At 44.9% G+C, this 20,061-nt stretch overlaps 1 protein-coding gene across 1 annotated transcript in view; it reads right to left on the bottom strand.

Moving 5' to 3' along the window:
• Positions 1 to 16,960: 16,960 nt before the first annotated feature.
• LOC142596460 (growth hormone receptor-like) overlaps positions 16,961 to 20,061 on the bottom strand; it is an 87,830-nt gene continuing 84,729 nt past the window's right edge. Inside the window, exons 3-4 of the mRNA XM_075725568.1 lie at positions 18,206 to 18,366; positions 16,961 to 17,145 (exon numbers count right to left, since the gene is read on the bottom strand). Coding sequence (XP_075581683.1) covers positions 16,961 to 17,145; positions 18,206 to 18,366 — 346 coding nt within the window. The remainder of the gene's footprint in view (positions 17,146 to 18,205; positions 18,367 to 20,061) is intronic.

The following is a 20,061-nucleotide window of genomic DNA, read 5'->3' as shown; positions in this document are numbered from 1 at the left end:
ACTCCAGACTCAAGTGTTCCGAGAACTAACCAGTCAGATTTTAGAGGAGGCAGTGATCCCACACAGACTGCTTTTCTCTGTTGAGCACAAGATCCTGGAGAACCACCGCTCTACATCACAGAATTTTTTAACATGTGAAGATGGCTCTGTTTTGGAGCCAGTCTTGCTTAACATCTTTATCAATGATCTGGATGAGGGGATTGAGTGCACCCTCAGTAAGTTTGCAGATGACACCAAGATCGGTGGGAGTGTCGATCTGCTGGAGGGTAGGATGGCCCTGCAGAGGGACCTGGACAGGCTGGACCGATGGGCCAAGGCCAAGTGTATGAGGTTCAACAAGGCCAAGTGCCCGGTCCTGCACTTGGGTCACAACAACCCCATGCAATGCTACAGGCTTGGGGAAGAGTGGCTGGAAAGCTGCCTGGCTGAAAAGGACCTGGGGGTGTTGGTTGACAGCCGGCTGAACATGAGCCAGCAGTGTGCCCAGGTGGCCAAGAAGGCCAACAGCATCCTGGCTTGTGTCAGGAATAGTGTGGACAGCAGGAGCAGGGAGGTGATTGTCCCCCTGTACTCGGCGCTGGTGAGGCCGCACCTGGAATACTGTGTCCAGTGTTGGGCCCCTCAGTACAAGAAAGACATTGAGGTGCTGGAGCGTGTTCAGAGAAGGGCAACGAAGCTGGTGAAGGGTCTAGAGAACAAGTCTTATGAGGAGCGGCTGAGGGCACTGGGGTTGTTTAGCCTGGAGAAGAGGAGGCTGAGGGGAGACCTTATTGCTCTCTACAACTACCTGAAAGGAGGTTGTAGTGAGGTGGGTGTTGGTCTCTTCTCCCAAGTAACTAGCGATAGGACAAGAGGAAATGGGCTCAAGCTGTGCCAGGGGAGGTTTAGGTTGGATATTAGGAAAAATTTCTTCACGGAAAGGGTAGTCAAGCATTGGAACAGGCTGCCCAGAGAGGTGGTGGAGTCACCATCCCTGGAAGAGTTCAAAAAACAGGTAGACGTGGCACTCTGGGACATGGTTTAGTGGGCATGGTGGTGTTGGGTTGATGATTGGAATTATGATCTTAGAGGTCCTTTCCAATCTTAATGATTCCTAGTTTTTACTTGCATTATAAATAATCCAGCCACCAAGCCAGGAAACATGAAATTGCTACTCTACCCTTAATTGGTTTAGTGGTGGACTTGGTAATGTTAGGTTAATGGTTGGACTGGATGATCTTAAAGGTCTTTTCCAACCTAAACGATTCTATGATTCTATAATCCAGTTAGAAAGTGTTGGGAAGGGAATACAATCTATACTAGTTCAGTTTACTTATTTTGTGCTATGAAGCTACAAAGAAATAGTACACTAAGGTTTTACAGTATATAATTTTTTTTTATTTTTCTGAAACAATTAGTGGAAATTTTTAGAAGAGGGATGCTGGACCACACAAAATTTTATGTACCACAAATAATGGTTGCACTTGGAAAAGGCAGTATGCAGGCCAAAATAGAGCCCTGAAAAATATGAAGTAGAATTACTGTAGCTGTACAGCTGAAATTGCAAGAGTTGCTAAAGAGCAGATAATTGATTAATAGGCAGGATGTCTCTAGTCCATCAATGGACTAACAAAACTTTATATAAGACACCTGGATGGAGCAAGATGTATAGACTGGGGAAGGTATAGCATGAACTGAACAGATGAATAGCATTTATCATATGAATTAAATCAATTAAAAACCATATGAGAGACTGTCCTGGTTTCAGCTGGGATAGAGTTAATTTTCTTCCTAGTAGCTGGCATAGTGCTGTGGTTTGGATTTAGTAGGACAAGAATGTTGATAACACGCTGATGTTTTAGTTGTTGCTAAGTACTGCTTATGCTAGTCAAGGACTTTTCAGCTTCCCATGCTCTGCCAGGCGCACAAGAAACTGGGAGGGGGCACAGCCAGAATAGTTGATCCAAACTGCCCAAAGGGCTATTCCATACCATATGATGTCATGCTCAGTATATAAACTGGGGGGGGGTGGCCAGGGAGCAGCGATTGCTGCTCGGGAGCTGTCTGGGTATCAGTCGGCAGGTGGTGAGCAATTGCATTGTGCATCACTTGCTTTGTATATTATTATTATCATTATTATATTGTTATTATTATCATTACTATCTTACTTTATTTCAATTATTAAACTGTTCTTATCTCAACCCAGGAGTGTTTCTCTCTCTTACTCCTCCAATTCCCTCCCCCATCCCATCAGGGTAGGGGGAGTGAGCGAGCGGCTGCATGGTGCTTAGTTGCTGGCTGGGGCTAAACCACGACAGAGACACATGATAAAAGATAACTAATAAAAATGCATGACAGCATATAGAAAACTCATTTGAAGGATGTGAAGGGGAGCTTGGAACCAGACCACTGGGTTGCTGGACTTACTGCAGGCTGTTCAGTTAGTGTACACAGAGAGATGCTTGTGATTGCCTTACTAAAGAAATGTGTGACAAACCTGCTGTCACGCTGAGCTGTGTGACTGTGCTGCCTGTGTGAGTCTGGCCCTGTAACAGGGGGTTAACACAGACTGCGGAGGAACTGTTTGTCACTAGTCAGCTGGAGCCCCGGAGGATGCAGAGAGCGCTCTCTGGGACCAAGCACCAGAGGCAGAGGCTGGCCCAGGCACGACAGGCAACACAACAACCAAAGCAATGGCTTTCACTAACTTTAACAGAAAAATAGTGAAAACTGGGAGATGGGCAGTACCAGGGAAAGGTTCATAGGTACCCTAGGAAGTCATAGCACAGGGTCAGGCACCCATACAACACAGTATATACCACATGGAGATAGAATCATAGAATGCTTTGGGTTGGAAGGGACCTTTAGAGGTCATCTAGCCCAACCCCCCTGCAGGGAGCAGGGACAGCTTTAACTAGATCAGGTTGCTCAGAGCCCCATCCAACCTGACCTTGAATGTTGCCAGGGATGGGGCCTCCACTACCTCTCTGGACAACCTGCTCCAGTGCTTCACCATCCTCATTGTAAGAAATTTCTTTCTAATGTCTAGTCTAAATCTATTCTTCTTTAGTTTAAATCCGTTATTCCTTGTCCTGTCACAACAGGCCTTGCTAAAAAGATTCTCCCCATCTTTCCTGTAGGCCCCCTTTAAGTATTGGAAGGTCGCAATAAGGTCTCCTCGCAGCCTTCTCTTCTCTAGGCTGAACAATCCCAACTCTCTCAGCCTGGCCTCATAGGAGAGGTGCTCCAGCCCTCGGATCATTTTGGTGGCCCTCCTCTGGACCCGCTCCAGCAGGTCCATGTCCTTCTTGTGCTGAGGGCCCCAGAGCTGGACGCAGTGCTCCAGGTGAGGTCTCACCAGAGTAGAGGGTGTCCTGGTTTCGGCTGGGATAGAGTTAATTTTCTTCCTAACAGCAGGCATAGTGCTGTGTTTTGGATTTAGTAGGAGAAGAATGTTGATAACACACTGATGTTTTTAGTTGTTGCTGAGTACTGCTTATGCTAGTCAAGGACTTTTTCAGCTTCCCATGCTCTGCCAGGCGCACAAGAAACTGGGAGGGGGCACAGCCAGAATAGTTGATCCAAACTGACCAAAGGGCTATTCCATACCATATGACGTCATGCTCAGTATATAAACTGGGGGGGGTTGGCCGGGGAGCAGTGATCGCTGCTCGGGAACTGTCTGGGTATCGGTCGGCGGGTGGTGAGCAATTGCATTGTGCATCACTTGCTTCGTGTATCATTATTATTATTATCATTATTATACTGTTACTATTAGCATTACTATTTTACTTTATTTCAATTATTAAACTGTTCTTATCTCAGCCCAGGAGTGTTTCTCACTCTTACTCCTCCAATTCTCTCCCCCATCCCATCGGGGTAGGGGGAGTGAGCGAGCGGCTGCGTGGTGCTTAGTTGCTGGCTGGGGCTAAACCACGACAGTCCTTTTTGGCGCCCAACGTGGGGCTTGAGATAACAACAGATTAATCAGAGTGTATTAAGGAGTCTGTTAACAGTTGCCGGTCACGATATTAGTTCTTCTGATCTGCACCATGTTCTTTTTTTTGCAGCACGCGTTAAAGCTTGCTGTCAGTTTGTGTAGTGTGCTATGCTCTGCAGTGATTCATGATCTTTTGCTTGGGAGGCTCCTTATCAAAACCCTGACCTTGAGCATTCTTTGGTATTTGGGTTTCATACAGAAGTCACTACTGTACTTCGGGTACTACCTCATAGAGAGAGTTAGCAATTATACTTCTTACTCTGAGAGGCTTGTTGTGGAGGAAATACAGAATGGCACCTTTGCTGCTTTCTTCTATGATGTTTCCTCCTTCATTACAACAACTTTCCTGTATCTTGAACACCCCTGGGCAGTTAAGATACTTCTATTGATACTTCTTGGGAATGTTGTTTCCGTTTTGATAAAGGTCAGTAAGCAGTTTAAAAATACCATCCAGAGATCTACCCCAAGGCTGGATAGTTATGAGTGGCAGGGTGTGTGGGATCGTATGCGCAAGTACCTAGGGCAGTGGGGACCTCCAGTGTTTTGGAACTTCACCCCTGAACAAGTGCAGAATCCTGAAGAATTAGTAAAGTATTTGGAAGAAGTATGTTGTCACCCTGGTAGCTCCAGAGAGACACAAATCATTGCAACATGCTGGGGACTGGCCCATGCCTATCGAGCCGTGGTCAACGCTAATCAGTACCCTCAAAAGAAAGAGAAGGTCTCTGGATCTGATGACAAAACAACAAGCACTGTGGCTACTCAAACCCCCACTACAGGCCCTGCGGCTACTCCAACCCCCACTACAGGCCTTGCAGCTACTCAAACCCCAGCCCCAGGCACTGTGGCTACTCCAGCCACAGCCATGAGCACTGCGGCTACTCAAACCCCAGTGACAGACACTGTGGCTAAACCAGAGAACCAACCTGCGCCGGTATCAGTTGCCCCTATACAGAAGAAAAAATACACGAGGAAATCAGTTCGTTTAGTAAGGGATGAAGATGAACCAGGGCCATCACAAGAACCAGAGGAGGAAGAACCCATAAATGAGATGGTGACCACCCGATCCCTATCCCTGAGTGAGCTGCGAGATATGCGAAAAGATTTTGGTCGTCATCCAGGCGAGCACATCATCACCTGGCTGCTCCGATGCTGGGATAACGGGGCCAGTAGCCTGGATTTAGAGGGTAGGGAAGCCAAGCAGCTGGGATCCCTTTCCAGGGAAGGGGGCATTGACAAAGCAATTGGAAAAGGGGCAAAACCGCTCAGCCTCTGGAGGCGACTTCTGTCAAGCGTGAAGGAAAGGTATCCCTTCAAGGAGGATGTTTTATACCGCCCAAGCAAATGGACCACCGTAGAGAAAGGTATCCAGTACCTGAGGGAATTAGGCGTGCTGGAGGTGATTTACAGTGACCTGAATGATGAGCAGTTAACCAAAGACCCAGATGAAGTCAGGTGCACACAATCCATGTGGCGGAAGGTGGTACGGAGCGCACCAGCATCGTATTCCAACTCGTTGGCAATACTAGCCTGGAAAGACGACGAGGCACCAACGGTGGATGAAGTGGCTAGACAACTCCGGGACTACGAAGAAAAGCTCTCTTCCTCCCTACGGGCCTGTGTCTCGGCTGTGGAAAAACTGTCTGAAAAAATATGCCAAGAGTTCCAACAACTCAGAGAGGATCTGTCCTACTCCCCACCTGCACGGACCAGTGTCTCAGCCATTAGGAGTCAACGTCCCTATGCTCAAGAGAGAGGATATAGAGGATACACACCACGGGGCACCCTGTGGTTTTACCTGCGTGATTATGGAGAGGACATGAGGAAGTGGGATGGAAAACCCACCTCAACCTTAGAGGCACGGGTGCGTGAATTGCAAGGAAAAACTATTAGAAAAGGCGGTTCTCCCAGGAAAATTGCAGCTCCAGTTTCCAGTGAGCAGTTCCCGAGACAGAGTAAGAGGGCTAATTTTACTTCCGACCTTGATCAGGGGACTTTTGATTCACATTTACAGGAAGTGAACAACGAATACTGTGACCAGTGTTAGAGGGGCCCTGCCTCCAGCCAGGTGGAGGAAAGGGACAACCGAGTTTACTGGACTGTGTGGATTCGATGGCCTGGAATGTCAGACCCACAGGAGTATAAGGCTCTAGTGGACACTGGTGCACAGTGCACGCTAATGCCATCAAACTATAGAGGGGCAGAACCCATTTGTATTTCTGGAGTGACAGGGGGATCCCAACAGCTAACTGTACTGGAAGCTGAAGTGAGCCTAACTGGGAATGAGTGGCAAAAGCACCCCATTGTGACTGGCCCAGACGCTCCGTGCATCCTTGGCATAGACTACCTCAGGAGAGGGTATTTCAAGGACCCAAAAGGGTACCGGTGGGCTTTTGGTATAGCTGCTTTGGAGACAGAGGAAATTAAACAGTTGTCCACCTTGCCCGGTCTCTCAGAGGACCCTTCCATTGTAGGGTTGCTGAAGGTTGAGGAACAACAGGTGCCGATTGCTACCACAACTGTGCACAGGCGGCAATATCGCACCAACCGAGACTCCCTGATTCCCATCCATAACCTGATTCGTCGACTGGAGAGCCAGGGAGTGATCAGCAAGACTCGCTCACCCTTTAACAGTCCCATATGGCCAGTGCGAAAGTCTAATGGGGAGTGGAGACTAACAGTGGACTATCGTGGCCTGAACGAAGTTACACCGCCGCTGAGTGCTGCCGTGCCAGACATGCTAGAACTTCAATATGAACTGGAGTCAAAGGCAGCTAAGTGGTATGCCACAATTGATATTGCTAATGCATTTTTCTCCATCCCTTTGGCAGCAGAGTGCAGACCCCAGTTTGCTTTTACCTGGAGGGGTGTTCAGTACACCTGGAACCGACTGCCCCAGGGGTGGAAGCACAGCCCCACCATTTGCCATGGACTGATCCAGACAGCACTGGAACAGGGTGAAGCTCCAGAACATCTGCAGTACATTGATGACATCATTGTGTGGGGCAATACAGCAGAAGAAGTTTTTGAGAAGGGAAAGAAAATAGTCCAAATCCTTCTGAAGGCTGGTTTTGCCATAAAACAGAGTAAGGTCAAGGGGCCTGCACAGGAGATCCAGTTTTTAGGAATAAAATGGCAAGATGGACGTCGTCAGATCCCAATGGATGTGATCAACAAAATAACAGCTATGTCCCCACCAACTAGCAAAAAGGAAACACAAGCTTTCTTAGGCGTTGTGGGGTTTTGGAGAATGCATATTCCAAATTACAGCCAGATCGTAAGCCCTCTCTATCAAGTGACCCGGAAGAAGAACGAATTCAAATGGGGCCCTGAGCAACAACAAGCCTTTGAACAAATTAAACGTGAGATAGTTCATGCAGTAGCCCTTGGGCCAGTCCGGGCAGGGCAGGATATTAAAAATGTGCTCTACACCGCAGCCGGGGAGAATGGCCCTACCTGGAGCCTCTGGCAGAAAGCACCAGGGGAGACTCGAGGTCGACCCCTAGGGTTTTGGAGTCGGGGATACAGAGGATCCGAAGCCCGCTACACTCCAACTGAGAAAGAGATACTGGCAGCATATGAAGGGGTTCGAGCTGCTTCAGAAGTGGTTGGTACTGAAGCACAGCTCCTGCTGGCACCCCGACTGCCGGTGTTGGGCTGGATGTTCAAAGGGAGGGTCCCCTCTACACATCATGCAACTGATGCTACATGGAGTAAGTGGGTTGCATTGATCACACAACGGGCTCGAATAGGAAACCCCAGTCGCCCAGGAATCCTGGAAGTGATCATGGACTGGCCAGAAGGAAAAAACATTAGAATATCACCAGAGGAGGAGGTGACACGTGCTGAAGAGGCCCCACTGTATAATAAATTGCCAGAAAATGAAAAGCAATATGCCCTGTTCACTGATGGGTCCTGTCGTCTCGTGGGAAAGCATCGGAGGTGGAAAGCTGCTGTATGGAGTCCTATACGACAAGTCGCAGAAACTGCTGAAGGAGAAGGGGAGTCGAGTCAGTTTGCAGAGGTGAAAGCCATCCAGCTGGCTTTAGATATTGCTGAAAGAGAAAAGTGGCCAGTCCTTTATCTCTATACTGACTCATGGATGGTGGCAAATGCCCTGTGGGGGTGGCTGCAGCAATGGAAGCAGAGCAACTGGCAGCGCAGAGGCAAACCAATCTGGGCTGCCGCATTGTGGCAAGATATTGCTGCCCGGGTAGAGAACCTGGTTGTAAAAGTTCGTCATGTAGATGCTCATGTACCTAAGAGTCGGGCCACTGAAGAACATCAAAACAACCAGCAAGTAGATCAGGCTGCTAAGATTGAAGTGGCTCAGGTGGATTTGGACTGGCAACATAAGGGTGAATTATTTATAGCTCGGTGGGCCCATGATGCCTCAGGCCATCAAGGAAGGGATGCAACGTATAAATGGGCTCGTGATCGAGGGGTGGACTTAACTATGGACAGTATTGCACAGGTTATTCATGAGTGTGAAACATGCGCTGCAATCAAGCAAGCCAAGCAGTTCAAGCCCCTTGGGTATAGTGAACGATGGCTAAAATATAAATATGGGGAGGCCTGGCAGATTGATTACATCACGCTCCCACAGACCCGCCAGGGCAAGCGCTATGTGCTCACCATGGTGGAAGCAACCACTGGATGGCTGGAAACATATCCCGTGCCCCATGCCACCGCCCGGAACACCATCCTGGGCCTTGAAAAGCAAGTCCTGTGGCGACATGGCACCCCAGAAAGAATTGAGTCAGACAACGGGACTCATTTCCGAAACAACCTCATAGACACCTGGGCCAAAGAGCACGGCATTGAGTGGGTATATCACATCCCTTACCATGCACCAGCCTCCGGGAAAATTGAGCGATACAATGGATTGTTAAAGACTACCCTGAGAGCAATGGGTGGTGGGACGTTTAAACATTGGGATACGCATTTAGCAAAAGCCACCTGGTTAGTCAACACCAGGGGATCTGCCAATCGAGCTGGCCCTGCCCAATCAAAACTTTTACGTACTGTAGAAGGAGATAAAGTTCCTGTAGTGCACATGAAAAATATGCTGGGGAAGACAGTCTGGGTTACTTCCCCCTCTGGCAAAGGCAAACCCATTCGTGGGATTGCTTTTGCTCAAGGACCTGGGTGCACTTGGTGGGTGATGCGAAAGGATGGGGAAGCCCAATGTGTACCTCAAGGGAATTTGATTTTGGGTGAAAATAGCCAATGAACTGAATTGTATAATATTAATTGCTTTATAATACTGTATGTTATCTCTTAACTATATGTTATCTCTTAACTGCATGTTAATATAATAATATAGTAGGTTAATATTAAGTATATAATACTATATATTATGATTGCTATATGCCGCATCAATGGTATTGCAGTAAGAATTGCCCAGCCTAAGGAAAATGAACTTTGATGAAACCATGTTGGAATGAGAACTGACTTCAGCATGCAACAGTCCAACACTGCACACCACCTGTCCTGCTCTGAAAGACTGTGATGACAGATGGAACCCAAAGTCATGGGCTAAATGAACTCAATGGACATTTTAGAGGGATGGGCCATAGACGAAGGGAATGATATCTGTGTGTATATCAAGATAGGGAAAGGGGTGGTGATTAATTGGAACACATTGGAAAGGGGAGGGCCTGTGCATGACGTAGATGGTATAGAATAAGGGGTGGATACTGTCCTGGTTTCGGCTGGGATAGAGTTAATTTTCTTCCTAACAGCAGGCATAGTGCTGTGTTTTGGATTTAGTAGGAGAAGAATGTTGATAACACACTGATGTTTTTAGTTGTTGCTGAGTACTGCTTATGCTAGTCAAGGACTTTTTCAGCTTCCCATGCTCTGCCAGGCGCACAAGAAACTGGGAGGGGGCACAGCCAGAATAGTTGATCCAAACTGACCAAAGGGCTATTCCATACCATATGACGTCATGCTCAGTATATAAACTGGGGGGGGTTGGCCGGGGAGCAGCGATCGCTGCTCGGGAACTGTCTGGGTATCGGTCGGCGGGTGGTGAGCAATTGCATTGTGCATCACTTGCTTCGTGTATCATTATTATTATTATCATTATTATACTGTTACTATTAGCATTACTATTTTACTTTATTTCAATTATTAAACTGTTCTTATCTCAGCCCAGGAGTGTTTCTCACTCTTACTCCTCCAATTCTCTCCCCCATCCCATCGGGGTAGGGGGAGTGAGCGAGCGGCTGCGTGGTGCTTAGTTGCTGGCTGGGGCTAAACCACGACAGAGGGGCAGAATCACCTCCCTCGACCTGCTGGCCACGCTTCTTTTGATGCAGCCCAGGATACGGTTGGCTTTCTGGGCTGCAAGCACACATTGCCAGCTCATGTCCAGCTTTTCATCCACCAGTACCCCCAAGTCCTTCTCTGCAGGGCTGCTCTCAATCTCTTCGTCCCCCAGCCTGTACTGATACTGGGGGTTGCCCCATCCCAGGTGCAGGACCTTGCACTTGGCCTTGTTGAACCTCATGAGGTTCACACAGGCCCACCTCTCCAGCTTGTCCAGGTCCCTCTGGATGACATCTCGTCCTCCTGGTGTGTCAACTGCACCACTCAGCTTGGTGTCATCTGCAAACTTGCTGAGGGTGCACTCGATCCCACTGTCTATGTCATTGATGAAGATGTTAAATAGCACCGGTCCCAGTACGGACCCCTGAGGGACCCCACTTGTCACCGGTCTCCATGGGGACATCGAGCCATTGACCACGACCCTCTGGATGCGACCATCCAGCCAATTCCTTATCCACCGAACAGTCCACCCATCAAACCCATATCTCTCCAATTTAGAGAGAAGGATGTTGTGGGGGACTGTGTCGAAGGCTTTACAGAAGTCCAGATAGATGACATCCATTGATTTTCCCTTGTCCACTGATGCAGTCACTCCTTCATAGAAAGCCACTAGGTTGGTCAGGCAGGACTTGCCCTTGGTGAAGCTGTGCTGGCTGTCTCGAATCACCTCCCTGTCTTCCATGTGCTTGAGCATATCTTCTAGGAGGATCTGTTCCATGATCTTCCCAGGCACAGAGGTGAGGCTGACAGGTCGGTAGTTCCCAGGGTCCTCCTTTCTTCCCTTTTTAAAAATGGGCACAACATTCCCCTTTTTCCAGTCAGCAGGGACTTCACCTGACTGCCATGACTTTTCAAATATCATGGAGAGTGGCTTGGCAAGATATTAGGCTGTATATCTAATGCAGTGCGAGGAGATGAGTTTTGCTCCCCCAAACTAGTAAGCCCTGTATCTCAGCCACAGTGCTGTATGGACACAATGATGGTGTTCTGCTCTGGAGTTAGTACTCCATGCTTCGTTGCCCTAAGTGCACTTCACTGCAGTGTGAAATGGGCCTTTTCCAGCAGAAATTCAACAAGATAACAAGAGCCAGCAGAGTCCTCCCTGGTCCAGCCCTCTTCACTGAGGACTGAGCTGTGATCACCAATTTCATCCCATGTCAGGTGGATCTGGGCCTGGTTTTTTTTTAATAAGTCAAAATATCAGCCTAATTTAAAATACGATAAATAACTAAAGGAAAATTAGACTTTCAAGATTCCCTATCACGCATACATTTTTAAGCACTTCATAGTTAGACACTTCACTACTAAGTCATCATTCTTCACTACTGCTCATATGATGTGTGTTTTCACACCTTATTTGAAAAACACAGCAGCCTAACATGGTCTGTATAGCTATTGCTAGTCATGACTAGTAAACTTGGATAGATGTAAGAGGGGACAGAATTTTAGTCTAGTGAATGTAATGGGCAACACTTCAAGATAAGAGTAGAATTTTAAAAAGATACCCAGCAAGGAGCTACTAACAATGATGAAAGTTTTTCAAACTGTGATCCAGATTAAATTTGGCGCTCTCATGAACAGCCACTATATGAGGGTGGGGATTTTATTGTTTTTAGGAAGTTTCTCAGAAAACAATTTTGATCCTCTTATCACTATGACTTATTGTTATAACACTTTACTAATTAATGTTTTAGTCCTCTTTCAAGTCAGAAATTATCTATTTTCAATTAGTAAATGGACTGAAAAAAATGAATGATATACATGAAAAATCAAACAAGTTCATCCAAAAACCTCTAAAAAATTACAAACAAGTCTCAGTAAGGGGGAGACTTAATACAATTTAAGTACTATAAATTCATTTTTGTATCAATTATATGTACAATGCATTATGATATATTTAAGCAAAGATTATCCTTTGTGTATAAAACTAGTAATAACAGTATACTGGACATCCCTCTCTTTACTGCTTCAACATTCATTACCGAAGATATTTGTAGCAAAGAATGCAGAGTGAAAGCATTGTTCTAATGCTGCTGTTAAGAGTTTTGCAATTGTCTCAGCCCATACCAAGATTTTGTTCAAAAAATTCTCTTTTGTGCTCTGATAGTGTCTCAGGGAATTATGCCATGTTTGTGCTTTTAAGCTGAAAGGCACAATAACATACAATATATACAGCTGCAGTACAACATAATCTATAGTACTATTTTTCTTGAGGCAAGTATAGTATTCAGCAATCCCTTATCTGTTTTCTGAAAGAAGAAACACTGAACTTCAAACCTTTGCTCTGCTGAGAAGAACTATTCTCAAGGCATGCTGGAATTATTGATGGTACTGGAGCAAGAACAAAGCTTTATTAGGGTATTTATATGATTGATTTCTAAAGGCTTATAAAAAAATCTAAACTGTGCATTTTTAAAGAGGTATCTATATTGCTGCCTGCTTTTGTAAATCCCGTAAATACTCTGCATATTTTCAAGTTCTTAAGCAGTATTGATTTACTGCCTAAACTTAACTCATTTCATAGGCTTTAAAATATAGAGGCTATACAGTAAGTGTAGCTTAAACCAGTATAGAAAGAAATTCAGACAAGTATTAGGAAAAAGTTATAGACATTGTAGACCTGTTTGGCTGTAGACTTACTAATAAGGAGTAGGCTAAACAGAAAATGCTAACATTGAGAAGGATCAGAGGTGAAGAGGGGTCCAAGGTCTTTCACAGATGAAGGCCAACCAACTTGACTATGTTTCAGTTGGCAAATTTGCCTTTTGTAAATTAAGACAAATTCATAACAGTATTATCTGCCTGCCTTCTGTCAGTTAACTCACTTCATATTAATAAGAAAGTAAAGGAAGTGTTCTGCTCTGAAATGAGGTTCTTATTGCATTGAACTGGTATTCAGGAAGAAGTCTCCATATGCAAATATTCCATGACACACTGGCACTTAGCCTATGCATTCAGGTAAGCTGGGTGCAATTTTTTTTCCCCATAACAGGAAAACTAACTACATGAGAAGTTAGTGATTTTCAAAATAAAATTTAAAAGATTTGGGGTATAAACTTTTTATATTTTTATGGACTATCCATATAGTCACGAATTTAACATTGCTGTCTGGTATGAAATCTGTATGTCTTATCTATGTTGCATTGTTTTTACTTGCTTATTGTATCAAATTTTAAATTATAACTCAAAGCTTTTCTTTCTTTTTTTAATCTATTACAGAATCACAGAATGGTTGAGGTTGGAAGGGACCTCTGGAGATCATCTAGTCCAACCCCCCTGCTAAAGCAGGTTCACCTAGAACAGGTTGCACGGGATCGTGTCCAGGTGAGTTTTGAACATCTCCAGAGAAGGAGACTCTACAACCTCTCTGGGCAGCCTGTTCCAGTGCTCTGTCACCCTCAAAGTAAAGAAGTTTTTCCTCATATTCAGATGGAACTTCCTGTGTTTCAGTTTGTGCCCGTTGCCCCTTATCCTGTCGCTGGGCACCACTGAAAAGAGTCTGGCCCCATCCTCCTGACACCCGCCCTTAAGATATTTGTAAGCATCTCAGTCTTCTCTTCTCCAGGCTAAACAGACCCAGCTCTCTCAGCCTTTCCTCATAAGAGAGATGCTCCAGTCCCCTAATCATCTTTGCAGCCCTCCGCTGGACTCTCTCCAGTAGTTCCTTGCCTTTCTTGAACTGGGGAGCCTGGGACTGGACACAGTACTCCAGCTGTGGCCTCACCAGGGCAGAATAGAGGGGGAGGATAAGCTCCCTCAACCTGCTGGCCACACTCTTCCTAATGCACCCCAGGATACCATTGGCCTTCTTGGCCACAAGGGCACATTGCTGGCTCATGGTTAACTTGTTGTCCACCAGGACTCCCAGGTCCTTCTCCGCAGAGCTGCTTTCCAGCAGGTCAACCCCTAACCTGTACTGGTGCATGGGGTTATTCCTCCCTAGGTGCAGGACCCTACATTTGCCTTTGTTGAACTTCATTAGGCTCCTCTCCGCCCAACTCTCTAGCCTGTCCAGGTCTCACTGAATGGCAGAACAGCCTTCTGGTGTATCAGCCACTCCTCCCAGTTTTGTATCATCAGCAAACTTGCTGAGGGTATGCTCTGTCCCTTCATCCAGGTCACTGATGAATAAGTTGAGCAAGACTGGACCCAGTACTGACCCCTGGGGAACACCGCTAGCTACGGGCCTCCAACTAGACTCTGCGCCACTGATCACAACCCTGTGAGCTCTGCCATTCAGCCAGTTCTCAATCCATCTCACTGTCCACTCATCTAACCGACACCTCCTGAGCTTACCTATGAGGATGTTATGGGAGACAGTGTCAAAAGCCTTGCTGAAGTCAAGATAGACAACATCCACTGCTCTCCCCTCATCTACCCAGCCAGACATGCCATCAGAGAAGACTATCAGATTGGTCAAGCATGATTTCCCCTTGGTGAATCCATATTGACTACTCCTGATAATGTTCTTTTCCTCCACATGCTTAGAGATGACATCCAGAATGAGCTGTTCCATCACCTTTCCAGGGATGGAGGATGAGGCTGACTGGCCTGTAGTTTCCCAGGTCTTCCTTCTTGCCCTTTTTGAAGATTGGAGTGACATTGGCCTTCCTCCAGTCCTCAGGCACCTCTCCTGTTCTCCATGACCTTTCAAAGATGATGGAGAGTGGCTTAGCAATAACATCTGCCAGCTCCCTCAGGACCCTCATGGGTGCATTCCATCGGGACCCATGGATTTGTGGGTGTCCAGTTTGCCTAAATGATCTCTAACCCGATCCTCCTCGACCAAAGGAAAGTCTTCCTTTCTCCAGACATTCTCTCCTACCTCCAGGGTCTGGGATTTCTGAGGGCCAGCCTTAGCAGTAAAGACTGAAGCAAAGGTGGCATTCAGTAACTCCACCTTTTCTGTATCCTCTGTCACCAGTGCACCCACCTCATTCAGCAGTGGCCCCACATTTTCCCTAGTCTTCCTTTTGCTACTGATGTACTTGAAAAGCCCTTCTTGTTGTCCTTGACATCCCTTGCTAGATTTAATTCCAAGTGGACCTTAGCCTTCCTCACTGCATCCCTGCATACTCTGACAACATTCCCATATTCCTCCCAAGTGGCCTGTCCCTTTTTCCACATTCCATAAACTTCCTTCTTCCATTTGAGTTTTGCCAGAAGCTCCTTGCTCATCCATGCAGGTCTCCTGCCCCCTTTGCTTGATTTCTCACTCATAGGGATGCATTGATCTTGAGCTTGGAGGAAGTGATGCTTGAATATTAACCAGCTCTCTTGGACCCCCCTACCTTCTAGAGCCCTAACCCATGGGATTCCTCCAAGTAGGTCCTTGAAGAGGCCAAAGTTAGCTCTCTTGAAGTCCAGGGTTGTAAACCTACTTATTGCCCTGCTTCCTCCACACAGGATCCTGAACTCCACCATCTCATGGTCACTGCAGCCAAGGCTGCCCCCAACCTTCACATCCCCAACCAGTCCTTCTTTGTTAGTACAAGGTCCAGCAGCACACCTCTCCTTATTGGATCCTCCACCACCTGTGTCAAAAAGTTATCATCAATGCTCTGCAGGAACCTCCTGGACTGTGTGTGCCTAGCTGTGTTGTCTTTCCAGCAGATATTGTTGAAGGCTACTCTGAAATCCTCTGTGTGGATTGGACTGTTGCACACCAGGTAACGAACTCCCTTTGTGAGACAACAATATCAGGGTGATTGAAGTCCCCCATGAGAACCAGGGCCTGTGATCATGAGGCTACTTTTAGCTGTCTGTAGAAGGCCTCATCGACTTCCTCTTCCTGATCAGGTGGCCTGTAGTAAACACCCACAACAGTGTCACCCATATTAGCCTGCCCCTTAATTCTTACCCATAAGCTCTTAACTTGTTCTTCATCCACCCCTAGGCAGAGCTCGATACATTCCAGTTGCTCTCTCACATAAAGAGCAACTCCACCACCTCGCCTTGCTGGCCTGTCTTTCCTAAAAAGTACGTAGCCATCCGTGACAGCATTCCAGTCATGTGAGCCATCCTACCACGTCTCCGTAATTCTAATGAGATCATGGCCCTGCGACCGCACACAGATCTCTAATTCTTCCTGTTTATTCCCCATGCTGCGTGCGTTGGTGTACAGGCATTTCAGAGAGGTAATCGAGCATACATATTTCCCAGGAGGGGTGCAAGAAGATCCACCATAGCCATATACACCATATATCATATTGAAACAATATTTATAAGTATTAGAACTTTACAGGTACCCTGAAAAATCTGGACTGACACAGTGACATTTTCCAACCATAATATTCCTGTTCCAACTACTAAAAATACCATGCACTGTTTTAAATAGCTGAGGTTTAGGAAAACAATAGAGAAATATTTTATCCTTGAAAAAACTTGTATATATGTGACTATTGCTATACTTCCTAATCTAACACAGGGATTTCAGGGTCTCATCATTATTCTGCGTGCCAACTATCTTGACACATAAAGTTACAATGTTTGTCAAAAAACTTCAGAAGAATATGGGCATATTGTTTAAGACTTAAGGTATCGTCTAGTTAGCAATTACAAACCTGTTGCTTTTCATAACAATACAAAAGTGTTAGGGACAGAACAAGGCTGTACTGTACTATGACTATTGTATAATAAGTATTTGCTTCATACCTCCTTCCATTTTGTCTCATTAACTTCTTTGTACTGCAATTCATACTCCAGAGTAATCCATCCCTTCTGAACATCTGCTGTTGGTGGTGGATCCCATCTTACTTGGATATCCCCATGGATCCCAGTCTGACTAGTATTTAGCAGAGTCCAGTTAAGGTGGACAGGGGGATCTGGTAGTACTGTTTAAACAGAGTATTTGGAATAAACCAGCCAGTTTTCAATGTGAAATGATCATTCTTATTACATACTGTTAAATGATTTCAGGACTAAAAAAGCATATTAACCACACATTTGCTGATCAAAATCTAAACCTATAAATCAATGGCAAAGTCACTACAAGTTTGGTAACAAGAAGACACCCTGCCATTGGCAGTAGACATGCTCTGCATAAATCTTACCTGAGTGACTAATGAAGAAGACTAAGAATGTATTACCTAATACACTACATTTTCCAATAGCAGCTTATAAAACACTGAGACATAAACAGTTCTCCATCAAAACTTAAATTTAGAGTTCTCAATATAAATAAAAATAATAATTGGAGTAACACAGAAAGATAAATATTTAATAACTACTTCAGAAATAATATAGAAATACATTGAAAAACTATGGTATCTGAAAAATTATTCTAATTTTGCTCAGCTGAAGAAAAGGGAACAGTGGGTATTCTAGTCACTTGCAGGAATAAAGTGTTAATTGCATATACATACACCACTGCTCTGAACAGACAATGATGTCTGGAAAATCCCAGACAGTCACAATAAATATAAATTCTAGCTTAGAAATGCTAGACATCCTGATTCTGCAGATTACTTTTGATTCGGGAACAAAAACCTGTTTGGTTCCAGAACTTTTCAGAATCAAGATTTTAATGCCATCCTTGCTCACACTGAACAAGTGGATGTAGCATCCATTAGAAAGGGCTGAGAGTGACAGCAAAGGCAAACTCATCTGCAGACATTTGAGACACCACTGGTCTCTCAATAATAAATATAAATAAAGAGAAACCACGTATTTGCTTTTATCCTTTTAGCTTTCTTCCAACCTGGGCAATATTTTCTGGTGTGGATCACATTACATATGTTACAAAACCAAATCCCTTCCTATATATCATATTTTTTAGAAACTAACCTTTCTGAGAGGCAGAATTTAAATACAGTAAGATTAATATGAAAGCTTATAGAATCACATCTATTGTGGTATAAAAATATAGAGGTAAAATGCATAATGGAAGCATACCTATTTCATCAACGCTGAAACATTTTTCATCAAATACTTCATCTTTATTGGCAAGCTTAACACAATATGGTATCCAAATAGAAGTGTAGGATGTGTTGAAATAACAGCTATTTTCTCCTGCAGTAATATAATCAGGGCATTCTTTCCAGTCTTCATCATTCCTAGAATGACAACAAAAATATAATATACATGAGAGAGAGATTTATAGATCTTACAAGGTACAAATTATAGATGTTACAAGACATGTTGTTGATAAGTCATAACTTCTATGGAAGTGAGAAATACATGTCAATATTTACTGTGACTTAGAATAAAGCCAAACCACTATCCAAGCAGCCTGCATAAATGTGTTTAGGTTCTCATGTACTGGTAATGGCATTTCTGTGCTTTGGATGGTGTTTCCAAAAGATGGGTCAGAGAGCACATGTCATGCTGGTAGGTGCTAATGACTACCAGCAAGCACAAACTTAGGTAAATTTCATATGCATTTAAGCAACTGTTGTTCAGGCAAAATTAAATTGCAATAAGATGGTCATCTACATAATGAGATCTGAAACACTGAAAGCCAGTCCTTAAGGCAGATCAGTACTGCACCACCTGCAAAGCTATGCACAGGGGAGTGCGTTGCCCTGGGGAGCTGAATTGGGATGTAGGCACTGGAGCATTGGCTCACACAGGAAAGTGCCCGAGGGTGAATGCTGCAGGAGACCCTGCACAAACCAACCCATGACTGCAGGATGTGAAAGAAGGGAAGAGAAATACAGCTCTGAGTGAGGAAGGACTAAATTCCTTGGGATACAGAATTTCTAAAACACAGACTTGGAACTACTAGCAAGAAACCCCTTATGCTTTTCCATTCTCACTTTGTTCAAAAATTCATAAGTGTTCTTTGTAAATAAAAGAATTGCAGCAGGAAATATTAAATTCATATATTTCATTTCATCTCTTAAAACCAGCAGTTATAAAGAGTGGCATGAATTCTTAGACTGAGAAACACTGCTACTTGTGTATTGTGGAGTCATTTTCATATGGCCAAGCTGAAACTATGCATCAGGTCCAAAACGAAAGAAGTCTTCAGTAAAGCAAAATGGGAACAACCAGATTATTAGAAATATTCTACAGGAAAAGTGATAGACATTTATTCAGTATTTCTGAAGTCACTTTAGAACAACAAATCTCATAACGAACAGATCTGCTGTTGCTGTTCTTTATCTCAGTACTCTCTCTCAGACCAAATATAGACCGAATAGGGATCTTTTAAAAAAATTCAGTCTTGGTTTGTTAAAAATATACTGTAAATGCCTTTTCTTACTAAGAGCCATTCAAGCTGTACAGAAGGAGGATTAAGCTAAACCAATTATGCCAAGTGCAGCCTTCAATACTGCAGTGGGTGCTTAAGAAGTAAAAAGGCAGATGCTACATAAACTGAGAAAGAAGCATTTCTGCGAATAAGCACAGGTCTTGCACTTAGCTGATGAGACCAGACGCTTTTCTAAAGGAAATGCTGTAGCTCTGCCAGAGTCAGGACTTAGAATCATAGAATCGTTTAGGTTGGAAAAGACCTTTAAGATCATCCAGTCCAACCATTAACCTACACTACCAAGTCCACACTAAACCAATCAAGGGTAGACTAGACTAAACCATGTCCCAGAGTGCCATGTCTACCCGTTTTTTGAACACTTCCAGGGATGGGGACTCCACCACTTCTCTGGGCAGCCTGTTCCAATGCTTGACTACCCTTTCCGTAAAGAAATTTTTCCTAATATCCAACCTAAACCTCCCCTGGCACAGCTTGAGCTCATTTCCTCTCATCCTATTGCTAACTACATGGGAGAAGAGACCAACACCCACCTCAC

This window comes from Pelecanus crispus, chromosome W, assembly GCF_030463565.1.
Source record: "Pelecanus crispus isolate bPelCri1 chromosome W, bPelCri1.pri, whole genome shotgun sequence".
NCBI lineage: Eukaryota > Metazoa > Chordata > Aves > Pelecaniformes > Pelecanidae > Pelecanus > Pelecanus crispus.
Note: the sequence above shows the minus strand (reverse complement) of the source record. Positions and strands in the feature narration are given on the sequence as shown.